At 31.1% G+C, this 18,969-nt stretch overlaps 1 protein-coding gene across 5 annotated transcripts in view; it reads right to left on the bottom strand.

The window, feature by feature from the left end:
* mask (multiple ankyrin repeats single KH domain) overlaps positions 1–18,969 on the bottom strand; it is a 233,708-nt gene that overhangs the window by 96,210 nt on the left and 118,529 nt on the right. For 4 of the 5 annotated variants that reach the window (XM_075363965.1, XM_075363982.1, XM_075363991.1 and 1 more), the window contains 2 exons: positions 5,851–6,228; positions 2,157–2,339 (listed from right to left, as the gene is read on the bottom strand). In XM_075363965.1, coding sequence (XP_075220080.1) covers positions 2,157–2,339; positions 5,851–6,228 — 561 coding nt within the window. The remainder of the gene's footprint in view (positions 1–2,156; positions 2,340–5,850; positions 6,229–18,969) is intronic. The other variant, XM_075363999.1, reaches the window with a different exon arrangement.

The following is an 18,969-nucleotide window of genomic DNA, read 5'->3' as shown; positions in this document are numbered from 1 at the left end:
CATACACTAATTAAATCATTCAAATTCTACTTTACAGATTGTGCGTATTTGTGTGTATGTGAACACATGAATGTTTATGCAAGGTTTTTCATATAAATGAAAAACAAACCTTGAAAAATAACACATCACAAAGGCATTGCCTTTGTCATGTGTTACAGCCTATATTCTCATGTCTTTATAGGTTCTTGATAACCACTTTTCAATATGACGAATGATGTTCCAGTACTAAAATACTGTACTACAATTTTTTATTTTCTGTTTATAAATGAGCAAAAAGAAAGTGTAAAGAAATCAGCTTACTACACTTTTACAGGGTGAGCAACATAAAACCAAAACCATAACATGTAACCGCTGCAGAATCGGTAGGTTATAATGGAATGAAATTTTACGAATGATATGGGTAAATTAAGTAAGAAAAACATAAAACATAATTTAAATGTTATATTTATTTACCTTATTGTTAAAAAAGATGTTCAAAATGACAACCTTGAACATCGATTACTTTTGTGCTCGACTGATCATACTTAAGTTGTCTGATGCAAAACATTGTTGCCAACTGCTTTGATTTCTTGTTGAATGTTCACTTTCAGTTCATCAATATTGTGGGGGTTAGATGCATAAATTCTCTCCTTTAAGTAGCTGCAATGGAAAAAATCATAAGTAACCAACTCTGGGAAATGTGGAGGCCACCATCCTCTGCTGACAGCTCATTGTCTGTCTCCTTCACTTGTTGCACACTTGTAACGAGGTATTGTCGTTTTAATTCTTAAAAATTTTATGACAAGATGTGTATTTAACACCAGACTGTTGGAATAACTTGCGTAGTGAATTTTTTTGGCCTGCAGTAATTCTCCTTTCAATATCAGCAATGGTCTGTGGAGTCCTAACAGAAAGTTGTCTATTTGATTTTGCATTTGAAATCAAACATGTTATATGCAATTTTTTAACTAAATTGTGTATGCTACTCTTCGCTGGGATACAGGCATTCAGAGATTTTTCCACGAATACTTGACGTGGTTCTTCATACGATCCATAAAGTATATAGGACTCAACTGTAGCTATCCTTTCCTAGATTGAATAAGGCATTTTACACAAACACAGCTGCAATCACAATAATGCACTGCAACAAAACTTATACACCACTGAGATGAAACCACCTGACAAACGGCAGCAGTAATCAATAAATACATCCACTAGCCATGTTAATTGTGTGAGAGTCTTTCATAAATAGTGTTGGTTGGCGGTTTCATTATGGATTTGGTTTTATGCTGCTCACCCTATGGTTTATTGCACAACAAAAAAAAATTGATTTCATTTGACATCCTGACCCCATTGGGGATGTGACACCCACATTGTGACAATCTCGGTCGTCATACCACTCCCTCTGTTCCTAGTCTTGATGGGCTTTACTGGAGGTCATCTTCTAGACCATAATAACTGATTACATATTTCAGTCATTAGTATAGCCTCTATCAGGATGGCACCGATGCAAATACCTTGAAAGATATTTCCATCAGTGTTAAAACCCATCAACTAACAAATGATATTTTTCAAACTCACCTAAACAGAATCAAAAAGTGATAACCAATAAAAATTTACAAATTGAGCTATAAAAAAACATTAATCTCATAAACTCATACCATCAAAAACTGTTTGCAACATCACAGTTTTGACCTTCCCTACTAAAGAAACCAAAATTACAAATCAACCCAACATACCAAACAACAACCGGGCACGATTGCCAAATGCACCTACTCTTGTGGAAAAGCACCTAAACAAGTCCGAAGCCACCCAGGCTACTATTCTACACTAAACAACCTCTGTAGTCCTTTCGAGCATCAAAAACCTTAAAAATCTTTCAAAAACGTGCCACTTATCTCTTAATTTTTCAGTTAGCCTGCAGATACAGTGTTAAACTATATATAATTGTGGGGTGGTTGGGTAGTCCCTTTTAATCGAGCTCTACTGCTGCCAATTCTTACCGCTAATATTACTCACTACTGATGGAAAAAGTGACATCTGCCTACCCCATCAAAATGTTGGTGTTATGACTCATATTACACATTAACTTCATCAATAACCATAATTAAAAAAAAATCTTTGCTTAGTTAAATAAAAAAAAAATAAATTAATTAACAGCATATAAATTAACATACCAATGTCAGCTCCCCGAGATAAAAGTAATTCAACGAGTTCTTCATGACCACCTGCACAAGCCAATGTTAGAGCAGTGTCATGGTTGCTATCCGTCTCAGAATCTATTTCCATGCAAGATGAGAATGCTGGAGCTGGGCCACCACTGGTATAACCAGCTCCACTACCATCAGCTCCAAATCCCACTGAAAACAATCAATAAGAAAATTACAATCGATAAATTCTAAATTTTTAATTATATTTAGAATAAAAATAAAGTACTTTTAGCCAGTAATTTTTTTTTTAACTAGAACATAATCATTTAATTTTAGTTCTATTTATCTTGATCTAACACTACCAATCAATTAATTGTGCTTACCCACAATAAGATTTTAGAAGGAAACAGTATTAATTCCCTACTTGTTCAAATCAGTTGATTATTAGTACTTACATAATCATAGAAACATTTAAACCAGTGTATGTATAAAAGCATGCCACAACTTGTGTGACACACTCACACACAAACAAAATAATCTAATTCATAAAAAAATTAAGATGATATTGATCAAGTAGCTAATTCTACATATAAATTAGCATTTTGACTGGTAAGTGAATGTACAAGACGTGTTTATGAAGTAAGGAGTGTTTGAATTTTCTCCCTATACATGGGACGTAAACAGCAAATCACAGTGAGGTGATTGGAAAAATTTTGTTGGAAAATCTTCAATCATCAACCCTATAGCCCTGACTTAGCTCCAAGACTATTTTTTTTCTTCCTCTTAAACATTGGCTTGCATCACAAACGTTACTGCTTGGGTTATGTCACTTACGGTGGAATTTGTTGAAAAGGGAATGAAGAAGCTGGTGAAATACTATGAAAAATATGTTGAAGGTAGTTAAGAAGAAAAGTAATAAATAAATGCAATTTTTATGTAAGTAATAAAGTTTGATCATATTCTTTAGTTTTGCTTTCGTTTCAAAACAGACCTTATTTTAAAAACACACCTCATGTAATGTAAAAAAATAACAAAAGTATTCTCCAAGTATATAATTAATCAGTATAATAAACTGATACACAAGGTACCAGTTACATTAACCTACAAGTAATCATATTTTCAGTATATTCTGGAAAAAAATTGACAAAACCTAAATCAACTGTAGTAGTTTAGTATGTAGTTTCTTGATCAACAAATTGTTAAAGACTGTTAAATGTTAAAATTAACAACATATTTAAAAAATCCTGATTATAACTTTTACATTTTTCACATATTTGATAAATTTTTTAAAGAAAAATAATAAAGGCCACAAACATCATTGTTCGTTTCATCTGGATAATACTAAAACCTATTGTCTGACTCTTAAACTAAGTGCAACTTTGGTTTTCCCTGCATTTTTGCTATTCCTTATGTATCCAGGCTGAGTTAAAATTTAATCTTACCAGCTTCAACTTTGCTGTACTGTTTGTTGTTGATCGTGGTATTCTTTTCACACTGCTAGTGTGAAAAGAATACCACCAGAAAAAGAATTTCACACTGCAGCACAACAAGTGACCTTATCAGTTCAGTGATACAGGTTTAGTTTCAAGATGTAGATATCAACAATCATTGTTCTATGTTAGTGGAATTAATACTAGAGGATTAATGAGATAATCAAAAACAAAGGAGGACATAAACTATTAAACATTTTTTTTTCTTTTTTAAAAATAACATTTTCTGTTAAAATTACTGTGTTTGGATTAATTTTTCGCCACTGTATATCTAGATAGAAAAATTGTAGATTATTATGTACCTAAAAACAAAGTGTGGATGAGAGTACAGTGAGGGTATAAGCGGAAAATACTGTTCATAGTGTAGAATAAGGACAAGTCCATTAAATGGGAAATAAAAGTTTTTGTGCTACCTGAATCAAGTACAGGATAAATTTTTCCCTTAAAGCCTTATTTTGGAAAAATTACTACAGATCAAATGGAATGGCAACACATAGGCAGATTAGTACTACACCTGATAAACAAATTAAAACAAGCACATGGAAATAGATGGTCTTCATGTCTTTACAGATTGTTTTTACACAAATTTAGATCTGGCTGGTGCACTGCATGACATGAAAGTACACAACTGTAGTTGTGTACAAGTATCATGAGAAACAGAAAATACTTAAAAAGATCTTATTTTAGTCCTCTGATACAAAATACCATGTTATTACAGTTAATAAGATTTCAACAAAATTTAAGTTATCATTAAGTAAATCATTTTAATTGTTTTCAGTCACAATTTCATCAGATATTTAGACTTGCTTTAAAAATAACTCGTTATTTAGTTTGTATTATTAAATTACTAGTTATAGTTACAATTACTAATACATATGTATATATATATACATATGTGTATATATATATATATATATATATATATATATATATATACAAACTCAATAGATACAATTTCCACTGGGAATTAGAACATACGATTATTATTAGTTTTAGATGTCTAAGTAAAAATGATTTGAAAAGATTAAGTGACTGTAGAATTAAAGAACTCTTCATACATAAAGTATATAATAGAGCTGTTCATAAAGGAAGAGAAAGAATTAAAAACTATATAAAAGTATTAGATAATTTATGAATTTACCAAACAGATTATTAAAAAAATATATATATATATAATAATAATAATCAAAAAATTATTAATTAAAAATGAAAGAATGTAATTTTTACTGAACCCATCAAAATTAGTGTTTAAACAAACATATCAAAAACTTTTGACTTTCCAAAAAACAGAATTTTATATAATTTTATGATTCAAATAAAAAAATGTACAAGTTCTCAAAGGATTAACTAAACAATTTTATAACCAAAAATATTTTTTTACCAATAAATTATATACGTTATACAATTAACTTAAAAGAAAGAATTACAATCAATCTGCTGCACCTGTAGCAAATCTGTCACGAAATACCAAAAATTAAAAATTCTTACACTTCCATGTCGAGAATTGTAACATAAAATGTGTATTTAAATAACAAAATGGGACCAATAGCCATTTAATTATAATTAGATAAAGCTTCTCATGTGGCATAAAATTAGGCTGCTCAATCAGATTATATGGTAATGCAACCATAGTGGATGATTTCTTGTGAAACATCCAAAGGAAAACAGAAATATATCATGTTATGCATTAGCAGCTCTACTACCTATGTAGAATGATCCAGTGTAATACACTGCTTCACTCTTCTGACCAGAATCATTTTAATTAACAAAAAGGTCACCATTTTTATTTTTTTTAGCTGAAATATGGTCACCTGTAATTTTAAAAAAACCACAACTTCTATTTAAAAAAAGCCCATGGTTATATTACAACATACACCAAAAACACTACTACATAAGTAGTGTTTAAGGCGCAAATGGTGTTACCTGCAAAAGAAATTGCGATATGTTTTTAAATATTTTTACTTAACTGTTCATTAAGATAACTTAATGATTTAATCTCTGGTATTTTTAAATCAATAATCCATTACAAACATTAAATTATCTCATTACTATTAATCATACTTTACCTGATTTAGCATTTAGAATCATTTTTTCGACTTATAATAGTAAAGTTACAAATTTGTTTACAACTTGGAATTCATTATTTACCAGTAAGCTACATAAAGAGGATATTAAGCTATTTAATAATAATATACACAAATTAGTAATTTGTTATAATTATGATTACATACTTGTGTGGTTAGTATCTATCTGGAAGTTAGAGCTGAAAGGTGGTGTAGCATTTGGCGGTGCTGAAGCCCCTGCTCCTCCGCGTTGCTGAAGCTGGTGGTATCTAGCCTTCTTTCCTTTCCCAGTACTAGTGCCAGTTGCTACACCAGGGCCAGGACCAGGTCCAGGTGCTGGGGTAGATACAGATGTTGATGAGGGAGCAGGGGCTGGCGCTAGGGTAGGAGCAGCAGGGGCTGGACTAGGCGCAACAGGCTGCAAAGGCGATGGCTTCTTGTCAGGAAGAGTCTGCGTTGACTGATGGGAACTCTCTGGCGGGACTCCAGGTGGGAGAACTGTAAGTTGGCGCCCTCTCTCAGTACCCTCCCCTCTTCCATCCTTATCTTTACATTATTTATTAAGTTAGTCGCACACCATATATACATACTAATTATTAGTAAAAAAATAAAAATAAAAAAACTAAAAATAAAAAACACCCTTCAGGTGTTTTGATCAACTTTGTGTACTGTCATTATGTTAGGCAAACAAGAATGCACAAAAGCAATGCATTTTTATTTCAAATATCTTCTACAAAAATGTAAATACAAATTTATACATTTTTTCAAACTAATAATTCCACATAATTTAACTGTCAGTGTATCAAACTGAGACTACTAAAAAATGAAATTGTGCTTTATTTAATACGAGATCAATTAAATATTTTTTTATGTATTAGAGTTCTTTAATATCTTTTAATGTCATTTATATGCAAAAAAGACTTCCTAAACAGCAATTACTTGAAATTAGTAAACATAAATTCAGACTTAATATTTTTCTATCTATTGAGATAATTCCTGATTAAAATTAATTAAAATTTTCAATGAAATCTATATCTATGTTTCAACAGAAGCATTAAACAGATTTTGAAAAAAATTGTACCATTCTGTAATTGGCATGTTGATGTAACTGATGAAAAACTAATGTTTCTAACAAAAAAGTAACAAGAATCAGGTTTCAGAAAGGGAGAAAGGGTAAAATTGAAAAAATGCCATGAGACTGGCAAAAATGTCACATATGACTCAGCCAGAGATTACTTTACAAAAAAAGTCATACGAAAACGTGTTAGGTAATCACTTAACCTATAAATTGAGACATTTTAGATAACTATTGCATATTAATTAGGTCACATACAATATGCAAAAAAGAGACATACATTTAAAACGGTAACTTTTTATTTTTTTCTAAAAACACTTCAATTTTGGAGAAAACTAGCTCTAATGTTGTCCAAAAAGTACTCTCAAGCTGGATGTTATAAGCTACTTTCCTCCAAAATTTGAAGTTTTGAGAAAAAATAAAAAAGCTACAAAGTTTCAAAAGTCAGGTTTATTTTTCCATGTTTTTTGCTTATTGTATGTGATCTAATTATGCGGCAGTTACCTAAAACATCTCAATCTGTAAGTTCAGCAATTACAAAACCTTTTCCTGACATTTTTTTCAAGTGATTTTCAGATAAGCTAAATGCAATATTTACCCCCTTACAAAACCTGATTCGTATTCCATTTTCGTTAGAAACATTAGTTTTCATCGGTTACATCATGGCAAGTTACAGAGTGGTATGAATTTTTCCGAAAAATCACATGTTTGATGTCTAATGCTCCTTGCTTATATTCATATTTTATTTGATTCTTTACAGACAAAACTGTAGACGCAAAAATCATATTCACAAAATTAAAAAAAATCTGATATCAAATAAACATTAAAAACGTTTTAACAAAATTATTTGTTTTCATTATACAGTTTTACTATAATAAAGTGGGTAATACTTTTAAGTTTTTTTTTTTATTTATTTATCATTAGTAGATGTTAATATTACAAAAATTTAAAGTAACAGCATGAGAATAACATGAATTCCTAGGGTGCCTAATTGAAAAATAACAAAATAAGTATATTAACACAGGATTATTTTATAATAACTATAATTAACTCGGCTACCTAAAATGAAACACTAACAACAAACATTACTAGTAAATTCACAACAGTGCTAAGATATTAGATATCTACAAAAGCATTCTCAGAAACATTAAACTTTACACACAAATGCAAACAAAATGCAGAAATATGGATAACAAAAATGTAATTGCAATGATTACAATACAGTAAAATTGCACTAATCTGGACCGATCCTCCCGATCCGATCTTTATGAGTCATAAAGAAGTTTCTGAAAACACACATTTGAAGGAAAAAGAAAGTAGACTTTTTGAAGCACCAATAAGATGACTAACTACTTTTGTTTACAATTAGGCCCACGTGACATTACTATAGTATGCTATACTACTCTGTATTGGCGGATGTGAGTCATTAGCCAAAATAAATAATTCACATTTATATTTACTCGTGTACTGGTTTTCAACAATTTTAGATCTCAGTTGAATTTGATCATTCATAGTCATAGTCATAGTTACAGTACAGTTAAATTGGTATCACACTTTTGTTTATTTGTTCATTTGTATCAGTATTCTTACGTACAGCGTGTTTTGCATTTTTGAAACTAAAAATGGCGACAAAAAGAAAAAGTGTAACAGTTTATATGCAAGAAAAATGCATGCACTTAACAGTGTTGACAAAGGAAAGTTTAAAAACATAGCCCTCGAATTAGGAGTTGCAAAGCAAACATTCCGATTGGGAAAAAAATAGAGAGGCTACTGAAAACGTTTGTGTGAAAATGGTTGCTAAAGACTCTTTAGGAAATAGGGTTACAATAAAAAAATCTAAACATGAGCATTTGGACAAAGCTTTGTATGTGTGGTTTTATCAGGAATGTGAACAAGGGGGGTTCCAATCTTAGGGACGTTACTGCAATCAAAAGCTTTAATTCTCAACAAAAAATTAAGAGGTCAACTGTCATTTACTACTAGTGATGGCTGGATAGCAAGGTAGAAAGAACGAAGTGGTAGGTATACGTATATTAAAACTCTGTGGTGGTCTTTCTACTGACAGTGTAGCATGCTACCGAAAAAAAAACAATGGTCTCAAAACTTCAATCTTTAGCAGAAGGCCATAAATCTAGCAAAGAAAGACACTTCTGTTATGCAATAACGGATCAGGATGACTAAAATTGGTTTTGTTGGTTATAGGGAAATCTGCTAGACCACGTGTACCATCTACCGGGTTGGTCTAGTGGTGAATGCGTCTTCCCAAATCAGCTGATTTGGAAGTCAAAAGTTCCAGCGTTATTAACTGCCTAGTAAAGGCAGTTACTTTTGTACAGATTTGAATACTAGAGTGGATACCAGTGTTCTTTGGTGGATGAGTTTCAATTAACCCCACATCTCATCTCAGGAATGGTTGAACTGGGACTGTACAAGACACTACTGTACAAGACTGTACACACACTTCATTTATACTCATACATATCATACTCTGAAGGAATACCTGAACAGTAATTCCCAGAGGCTGAACAGGAAAAAGAAAAACCGTGTGCACTAAAAATATTAACATGAAGTACACGTCCCAAAAATCAGCGTGGATGAGTTCAGATATTTCTAAAAATTGGTTTCACTACACATTTGTTCTCTCAGTCATCAAATATTTGAGAGAAAAGGCATTAGAAGAAAGGGCTGTTTTGTTCATTGACAATGCTACATGTCATCCAGCAGAACAGCTGAGATCTGGTAATATCTACATCAAATTTCTACCACCAAATGTAAGTGCTCTCATACATCTCCTCGACCAAGCAGTAATAGATGCTTCGAAGAGGTGGATATAAAAAGAAATTGATAACTTCAGTGTTTGAACAAGAAACTTTTATCTTACAGAAATTTTTAAAACAATTAATGTAAAAACAGAAATTTATTTTTGTGCCGCAGCTTGGGGGAAATTACCAAACAGACTCTAATGAAAAGCTGAGAAAACATTTGGCCAGACGTCCCAATGGAGGAACCACTCACTGCGTCTAATTTAAGTGATGAAGACAGCAACACTGATGAAAACTTTGTTCAGTTGTTTCAGAGATTTGGAAGGCTGTTCAACAGTAAATGATGACATCACCATAAGGGTAATATGCGATAATAACATTGGGGATGAGATCTTGAATGAAGATGAGATTGTGAAAACTTGTTTGGCGTCATCCTCACAAATTAGCTAAAATGATACCTCAGACGATGGAATTGTAGAAGACGTAAAACTTGCCCAAATCATTCTGAATCTGTGAAAATATTGGAGAGATTAATTACCTACTTCGAGAGGCAAGAAGAAATGTCATCTTCCAAACCTTTAAAGTTAAAGTGTTTACACGATCCCGCAGCCCGAAAGCGCTTTTCAAATTTAAAATATAAAAATATTCATGATATTTAACTGAAATATAAGATGTATTATATGAAGATTTTTACAAATTTTTTGTTTTATGTTTTCTAAGTTTAATGTTCTTTGCAATCTGTGTTATTCAACTGAAGATCCATACACCTCAAACTTTATATGTATACTAATTACATAAGAAAAAATTTTAATTAACTACAGTAATTTTAATAGCTACAATTACCAATTCCACACTATTTACTGTTATGTATAATAAACTGAGAATTTATCAATTATTCAAATAATGGAACAATAAACAAAACTCCCATCAATGCGTCTAATATCCTCCAGGTAATCTGGACTAGGTGCAGTGCCGTCAAGTCCGGACTAGCACGATTTTACTGTATATAGAGGTTGGAAAATCTTGAAAATCACAACATAATTCTTATAAGTAAAACCTGGTAAGTTAACAAGCTCTGTGAATTGGCTTACTATTCTATTTTGAATTTTTATGAAAAAAGAATTTTATTAAACAAAATAGTCAATTTAAGACCAACAGAAATAAATAAAAACTATAAGTTTACAATATAATATTACAGCATACCTTATAATAAAAAAGAATAATAATTGTAGTTTGTTTAGTTTGTTTTGAAAAATAATCTTAAATCACTGACAATTTTATTACCATGACAAAAGATGGTTAGTATTTTATGTTTCAACTAGATTATAGAGTGCGTTTGGAAAGTCGCTGTGCAGTATGCTTTACAATTATGTGGTGCATTCTTTCTTTCGGTGTTATGTTGGTTGCCTTGTGGGGTCCTTGGGCATTGCTCAATAATAAATCAAGACATCAGTTGTCGAGTTGTGATTGAACATGCTTCATCTTGTTTTGAGTTGTGTCGTTTATCAAAATCAATAGAAACGTAATGGTTCTTTTGATAAAGGAATGTTTTTATCCTGTTGACATGCGTTTCATAAAGGTGAAAAGCATACTGATTTAGTGAAGCACAAGTTTTCTGAAGAGTTTCTAAATACTCTTGTTTCTCACTGCAATGCAGTTCAAATTCTTATCGAAAAATTTTGAGCAACAGGTCCTATTGAAAATGCTGATCGAAGAGGAAGACCACCTCAACTAAACAAACAGAAGCTGCTTGATATTTCAGATGCTATGGCTGAAAGTCCGTCAAAAACAATGCGTAAGACTTGCTACAGCACATAAAGCTGTTAGAAAAGAACTGAAACTTTTTTCCTACAAAGTAATGTGTGTTCAAAGACTGAAACCTACATATCATGCCAAAAGATGAAATTATTGTCAATGGTTTTAATGTTTTATTGACCAAAATTCTGTAGGAATCCTTGACAGTACATTTTTTACAGATGATTGTGTGGTTTCATCTGAAAGGTTAAATTAATTCACAAAATACACAACTGTGATCAACAACTAACCCTCATGAATTACATGAACAATCTTTGCATGAAGCGGAATCTGGGTCGGTGTGAGTAGAACAAGCGATGAGGGCTCTTTTTTTGAAAATAGAGTTAATACTGATCGTTACTGAGACATTTTAACAAACTTCGTTAGTCATTAACCGAAGTGGAAATCAATCACAGTTGGTTCCAACATGATGATGCCACAGCGCACACAACAGCTAACAGGTCAATGACTTTTTTGTGAAATATCTTCGGTGAATAAATCATTTTGAAGAGTTTATGGCCTGCATGATCACTCTATCTGTCTCCCCCAAATTAGTTTCTATGGGAGGCAGTGAAACAAGCAATGTATCGCAATAGACCATGCATGATTGACAAACTAAAAAAACCATAATAATGGTACATGTATGAGAAATTCCAGTACAACAGCTAGTTAAACTAGGTTAAACAGCTGATCAATGAGGTTAAAGTGTTTGAAAACAAATTGACTGTGGCAATGTTGGAGAAGGTCATTTTCAACATCTTTTATAAGTTATTGTAATATTGGTTTCTACAAACTAATGAATTAAATGTATAAAGTAATAATTAAGAAAGTTTCATCATTACACTTTCATAATTTCAGTGCACAGCAACTTTCCGAACACCTGTATATTCATTATAATCAATGGCCTTAGTCCAGATGATCATAATTTTTTTTTTTAACCACTGGGTCCATTGTTAGGTATTGCTTCAGAGATAAAATTAATAATTTGTAGTGTGTGTGAAAATGCCATGCCTGACTGGGATTTGAACTCAGGACCTCCAGATGAAAGGCACTACCACTACTATCACGGAGGCTGGCACAATCATAATTAACAATAATTGATGGACTTAAGAGAAAACAAGAAATAGTTATCTACATAATCCTCTTGCTGAGTTCTGTTACAGTCAAGTCATACCACAATCATGAAAATAAGTTCAGAAAATGAAAATACTTTTAAAAAAAAACAACCAAAAATAAATAAACTATACCAGTTTACTTTGACATTCCACATATAACTTTTCACTATTGTTAACTTAACCACCAGCGTCATGTGATCACATCACTACAAGTCATTTCATAGTTTAATTTGGCTTATTTGGAATATATTTTAAGAGCAGAAAAAACACTTTTTACTTTACTTAATAATTCTGGGCAGTTTGAAAAGTAAAAGAAGCATTGGGAAGAGAAGGATGTCATGACTTTGGAATTTGGGGGGATGGTTCCATGATCAACCATTATTTAATTAGAGCTGCAATTAAAAAGTAGTGATAGCCAGAATGATAACAAAACATTAGAGAATGAAATACAAATAATAACAATTACTGAAATTAATTAAGATTTATATTATTCCTCTGTATTGTTAAATTATATTTTAAATTCTAAAATATAAATCACACTGTACACAAAATTGAAATAAGATGTATTTTGCCTTAATTTTATCAAGAAAGTACTTTTGCTGATCCCGCATACTCACGATAAAATTAAGGTAAGATATGTATTATCTCAATATTCTGCACTTAAGTGGTTTAAATTATAAAATTAAAAATATAATTAAATTAATACATAATATAACAGCAAAAATACACCAACAAAACATCAAGACTGGAAGTAATATGGTAAACGAGAAAAAATAAACTGTAGATTATAGTATCAGATGATTAGTCTAACAAAATAATTATTTGAAATTCATTTACTCTGGGAATGGGAAAAACTAATGCAATCTCTCTCTGTAATCAAGCTGACTTGAGATTTTTATCAGCTGAAAATTAAGAAGGTTTAGTTTCAATGTAAACTCTTAAGCTAGATTCAGCAATCATTTAAATATTTAAGTTCATTAAATTAGATTCTTAAATGTAAGACAATCTAAAAATAACATGGGCGTTACAAGATGTAACTGAACAGCAGCAGGGGACATAATATGCATACAGGTCACGACTGAACAGCCATTCTCAAGAATAACAAGCATAACATGACAGGATTACTAGTGAAAGGAACAGTAAAGCAGTTTATCAATTCCTTCTTCACAGAGTTAAATGTAGTATTGCCAAAACTTAGTATTGCTAAGCCCATCAAAATGCAAGTGTGTTCAACTGTGTCCATTATAGAGATTAATATAATTTTGTAGGAAAAGCAACTCTGATCAGTACCTCACATTATCTCAAATGTTTTAGATACATCACATCCTTCAGAAAAACTGGATAGAGCGTAAAGCAATTAATGTACCAGTTTCTGTGAGAAAAATATCATGAAAACATAACTTTGAAAATAAACAGCAAACCAAACTGACAAAATGGGGTGCAAACTTACAGTGCAAGGTATTATATCAAAATGTTTGCAATGTATATATATATTTCAAAAGCTAAATTAAAAACAAAATTAACAGTCCTAATTGCCTATTTCTAATATTGTAAATAATTCAATATACTATATTGATGAAGCAACTGAAAGTAAAAAAAAAATTATTTTTAATAATGTAACAAAACTTTTGAAGTGTGTGACAAGATAAATATAAACTTAATTACTAAAAAATAATTATCTTCAAGGAAAAATCCTAATTATATATGAGGGATATCTGAAAATGAAATGCACACTAGAATATGATGGGAGAACAAAATGCTGCAGAAAGTGACAAAAGTACAAGGTGCTGCCATCTTGTAGTTTCATTCCTCGACAACAAACATTCCAAAACTCATTGACCCATGCCCTCTTATTTTCTGTCAGGGATTTTTATGGAGTCAAGTACACCTGTTATGTCAATTCATTTAAAACAGTATGCAGTGATCGAACTTTTAACTGCAGAAAAAGGTAACATTAGTCATATTCATTGTAGTGTAGTAACATTTTATGATGATGAAACTGTTGATCAAAGAGATGTAAGCATATTAGCAATAGAATTTTGTACATCAGAAGCTGGTAAACTAAATATGGAGAATGAACAAATTAAAGCTTTGTAGACTGAAAATTTTACTTAATTCATAGACATTAAAACACCTTAGTAGATAAGTGTGTCATGTTCAGACAACCTACAGAAATAACAATTCTTCAACAAAGTAATTCTAAGCTATACACATTGCACGCTACCACTGAGGTTCTTGTGATGTTGCAATTATAACCTATACAACACTTTTCACACATTCACCATATTTGGCACCTTGCAATTTTCCTTTTTTCACAATTAAATTAATGAGGGATAATAAGGGAATTCATTTCGCAGAAGATGATGAACTGAAGGATGCCGTGAGGTCTTGGATCAAAGAAGACTGCAGCATTCTTTATTAATGGAGTGAGAAAACTGGTTCACCAATAGGAAAAATATGTAACTTTAAATATGTGGAAAAATAGATCTAAGTTTTTGTGTATGTATATTGTCTGTATGTGTATATATATATATATATATATATACACACACACACACACACACACACAGAGAGAGAGAGAGAGAGGGGGGGGGACAGACAGACATACAGACACAAGCACACGTAAAAACAGACAATTTATATTATAATTACAATCTTTTAATGGAACTTCAATATCATATATATATTATATAATGAACAAACAATACACTAATGCATATTCAAGCATTTTACGTAAATATTGCTTGAATACTATGGCTCAAAACCACATTTTTAAAGAAGAATTTAATTATGGAGGGAAAATGTAAATGTTTAAAAATGGATAACCTAAGAGTATTTTATCAATCACTAAATGAATAAAATAGATAAAGTGACAAAATTCTTCATATTTATAAAATTTAATCTTAAATAATTAATAAAAACAACTAAATATACCCAAATACACATTTTAACAAGATTTTAGTGTACTTTGATATTCTATTTCATTGCTTTCTTTTTTTGCAATTTTATAGGTGTTTTAGTTTTTTTTTTCAATTGAGAAAGAGAAACATAAAGATCTGCAAGCCAAAGAAGAAAAACAAAAATAATTTAATGCTTTGTTAGGAAAGAAGAGCTTGATTGAAAATAATTTAGCGATTATAATATGATTAGTATAATATGAAACGACATTCCATAAAGATAAAAGCTATTGTAAGGGTAATATATGAAAACTATAAACACTATCTGTTACAAAGCAAATTAGGGAACTATAAAAATTGTTTGAGTAAGTTTCTTTTACAACATCAATAAATATATAAAACTGCAACTAGGATTGGCAAGGTTCAGACAAATGAATAACCAAGGAGATCTGATTTACCACACACCATGAAAGTTTAACCAAACCAAATAAAATTTACTAGAGATATACTGGCTAAAATTGAAACAAATCTTTTCTTTTTTTGCTAGGTTACTAATATAAATAAAATGACCTTTTTTAGAATACACATAAAAAGTACACTTGCACCAAAAGTCAAGTTAAGGAAATATTAGTCCCCCCCCCCCTAAAAAAATTCCTAATTTTATGAAGGTACATTTGAATAATTTTGTACATTACATCCATTTATTTGAATTAAATATTGCAATGCATTACCATTACAAAAATAAATAAAATAGAATCAATAAAATTACTACTTTATAAACTTTACTAGATGTTTATACCATTTTCTATAATCAATTTTAATGAGAACAAACAGAAGGAACAAATGTTTTTAACTATAATCATAAAAAAATGTTATAATTAACAAAACTATGAGTTTAGCAGATTTAAAACTTAACATCAAATAGTGATTATAACTGAGCAATCAACAAAAATTGATTCAATAAACAATTCAAGCAATGATTCTGAATATTTTTCCCCCAAACAATAAAGCAAAAATTCATATTACATACATTGCAGCTCTCAACTGAATTTGTCAGCTTTTGCATTACTGAAAAAAAAAGTATTATAGTAAAACTTTTCAGTGTGTAGTGTAAAAAAATGGGGATTTTTTTAAAGAAAACAATATAAAATGAAGAGCTCTTAAGATAATTAACTGCAGGAGAGATTTATAGGAGAATCTTGGAATGAGGTAAATCAGATTGGTGGGCCAATTATTCCTTTGAAACAACTTGTTGACACGAGGGTAAAAACTGTAAAAGATAAGATGAGATATCAGAATTTATAAAACAGATAGTCAGATATGTGTTTCATATATATAATACTATGGAATTACTGTTTTTAAAAAATTACTTAGAAAAAAGAAATGCCACAACAGTAAAATAACTCAAGATACCAAACGGTTTTCGAAAAGTCAGTCTTTTATGACTATAAAGCTATAAAAATAAGTTTTAGTAAAGTTATGTAAAATATCGTTTTACACAACTTTACTGGTTTAAATTTAAGATACTGTAGAATGAATAAAATAGTACTAACGCTTAAGCTTGATAGTACAGTACAATAAACAGCACTAAATGACAACTGTTATCCAATTTTTCAAAGAACAATTGTAGTCATTTTGCTAAACTAAAGTTGTTTTTGAACTAAAAAAATATATATTAGGATGTAATTAGTACTACATGCATCAGTGAAAGTTCGATAAATTTACTTCTTTCACAAGAATTTTCCTTGGTGTTCATAATGTTTGGTAAATAATTTGGAGTACAATGGATAAACCACAGCATAACATAATACATAATTAAAATAACCAATATTATTATTTTTGTATGTTAACACTTAAGTAAATTCTATTATTCTATTCTAATTTAAACTTTGCTCTATGGATAAAAGTAAAATATAATCGAATTTTTATTTGTAAATATCGATGCGATTCACAGTAAAAATTTTTTGTAAACTCTGGGGTGTTGAGTACCATAGTTAACACTCACAAGTTATAAAATAAAAAAATACATATACGGCATGTGTTTAAAGTAAGTACATTTTGAATTTGCCACCTGCATATGTAATGTAAACAAATGACAATTGCGTAGCTGCGTTACTTCAGTCATGTTAGTTGTTAGCAACAGTACTTTAGTCATTATGATTATTTATATTCATTTATTTATAATGAGTGCTACAACTCGTGATCCCACCAAGTGTGAAGTATTTAGGAGTAATGACACTTTTGAGAGCAAAAAAACAATTCTGCGGCCACAGGCAAATTTGTGATGTTTATAGGCCAAATAATAGTGTTCAACTTAGAGGCCCCATCACTTATTTTAATCAATAAATAATAGTTTATTGGCAAACACTTGCATAATAATTTACAGAATGTTTTGAAAATTGTCCATCCACTTCTGTGTATTTGTCAAGATGTTTGACCATGTTCTGGCTATTCTTGTGAACTGTACCCTGTCTATTTCCTGGATTTCATTGGTAATGTTTGTTTTCAATTCCTGAAAGGTTTTTGGAATGCTCCTATAAACAATTTTATTAAGTAACCCCCATAGAAAGAAGTCAGATTGGGGATCTTGGTGGCCACAATCCTTTAGAGATGATTCTTCCAATGAAAAATCCTGTAGCACTTCCTCCATATTAGTAGAGTGAGCTGTACAGCAAGTGGTGCTGTCCTGTTGCAACCAGCAGTCATGCTCATCCTCTTGCAATAAGATGGATAATTTCTTGGTAGACGACAGCATCCAATTTTTTTCAAAAAACAATGGTCTTATTATTCACTGCCTTGAAACCACAAACCATATGACTGACTATTCTTTGTGAGTGTAAGAGAGATTTAAAGAAAATGTATAGCTTTTCACTTTCCCAGATCTGGGAGTTGACTATTAACATACCTTATTAACGCTTAGATGAAGCATGGTGAAACCACACTACATCTGAAATTACACTGTTTCCTCTAATGATGTTCTAGAACCATTGGCAGTAGTGAAATTTAGCATAACCAGAATTATTTAGCTGACCGAAAACTTGCATTCAATACAGATAACATTTCAGCATTCTCCTCACCGATAATTTCAGCCCACGATGTACCTAGTGACATGTTACTTTTCTGGCTTAGTCTCCATAAAGATTTAAGAGATCATGTAACTACCCAGCATCATTAAAACTGACCTGTGTCAGGCATGTTTCTAGTCTAACACCGAACCTGTTTCACAAACTTTTTGACTAATCTCTGAATAGCCCTTTTCACTGGTGCTTCCTTTTCAAATTTCTCCCTGAACTTTCACCAACACACAACATGAGATTTTGTCTTTCAAGTTTTCATTATGAATATATGTTCTTCAACAGTTACCCGCATTTTAACAAACAATTACACCATTACCTTGTTCATAAGCCAATCAATGCTCAACCCAGGTTGTCAATACTCAGATGTATAGGCAATACAAAACGGTCCTCTCCACTCCAGCTCAAATTGTACCAACATCTTTCACATTATTTTATCCATTTTACACAAATATATGCATTTTAAACTACCGAGTAATGGGGCCTCTTTTAAGTTAAATACCCATATTATGAGTGGCACTAAAGAAAGATTGCGGTGCTGTTCATTTCAAGGACAAATAGACAATCATG

The sequence above is a fragment of the Lycorma delicatula genome, chromosome 1, assembly GCF_047948215.1.
Source record: "Lycorma delicatula isolate Av1 chromosome 1, ASM4794821v1, whole genome shotgun sequence".
Lineage (NCBI taxonomy): Eukaryota > Metazoa > Arthropoda > Insecta > Hemiptera > Fulgoridae > Lycorma > Lycorma delicatula.
Note: the sequence above shows the minus strand (reverse complement) of the source record. Positions and strands in the feature narration are given on the sequence as shown.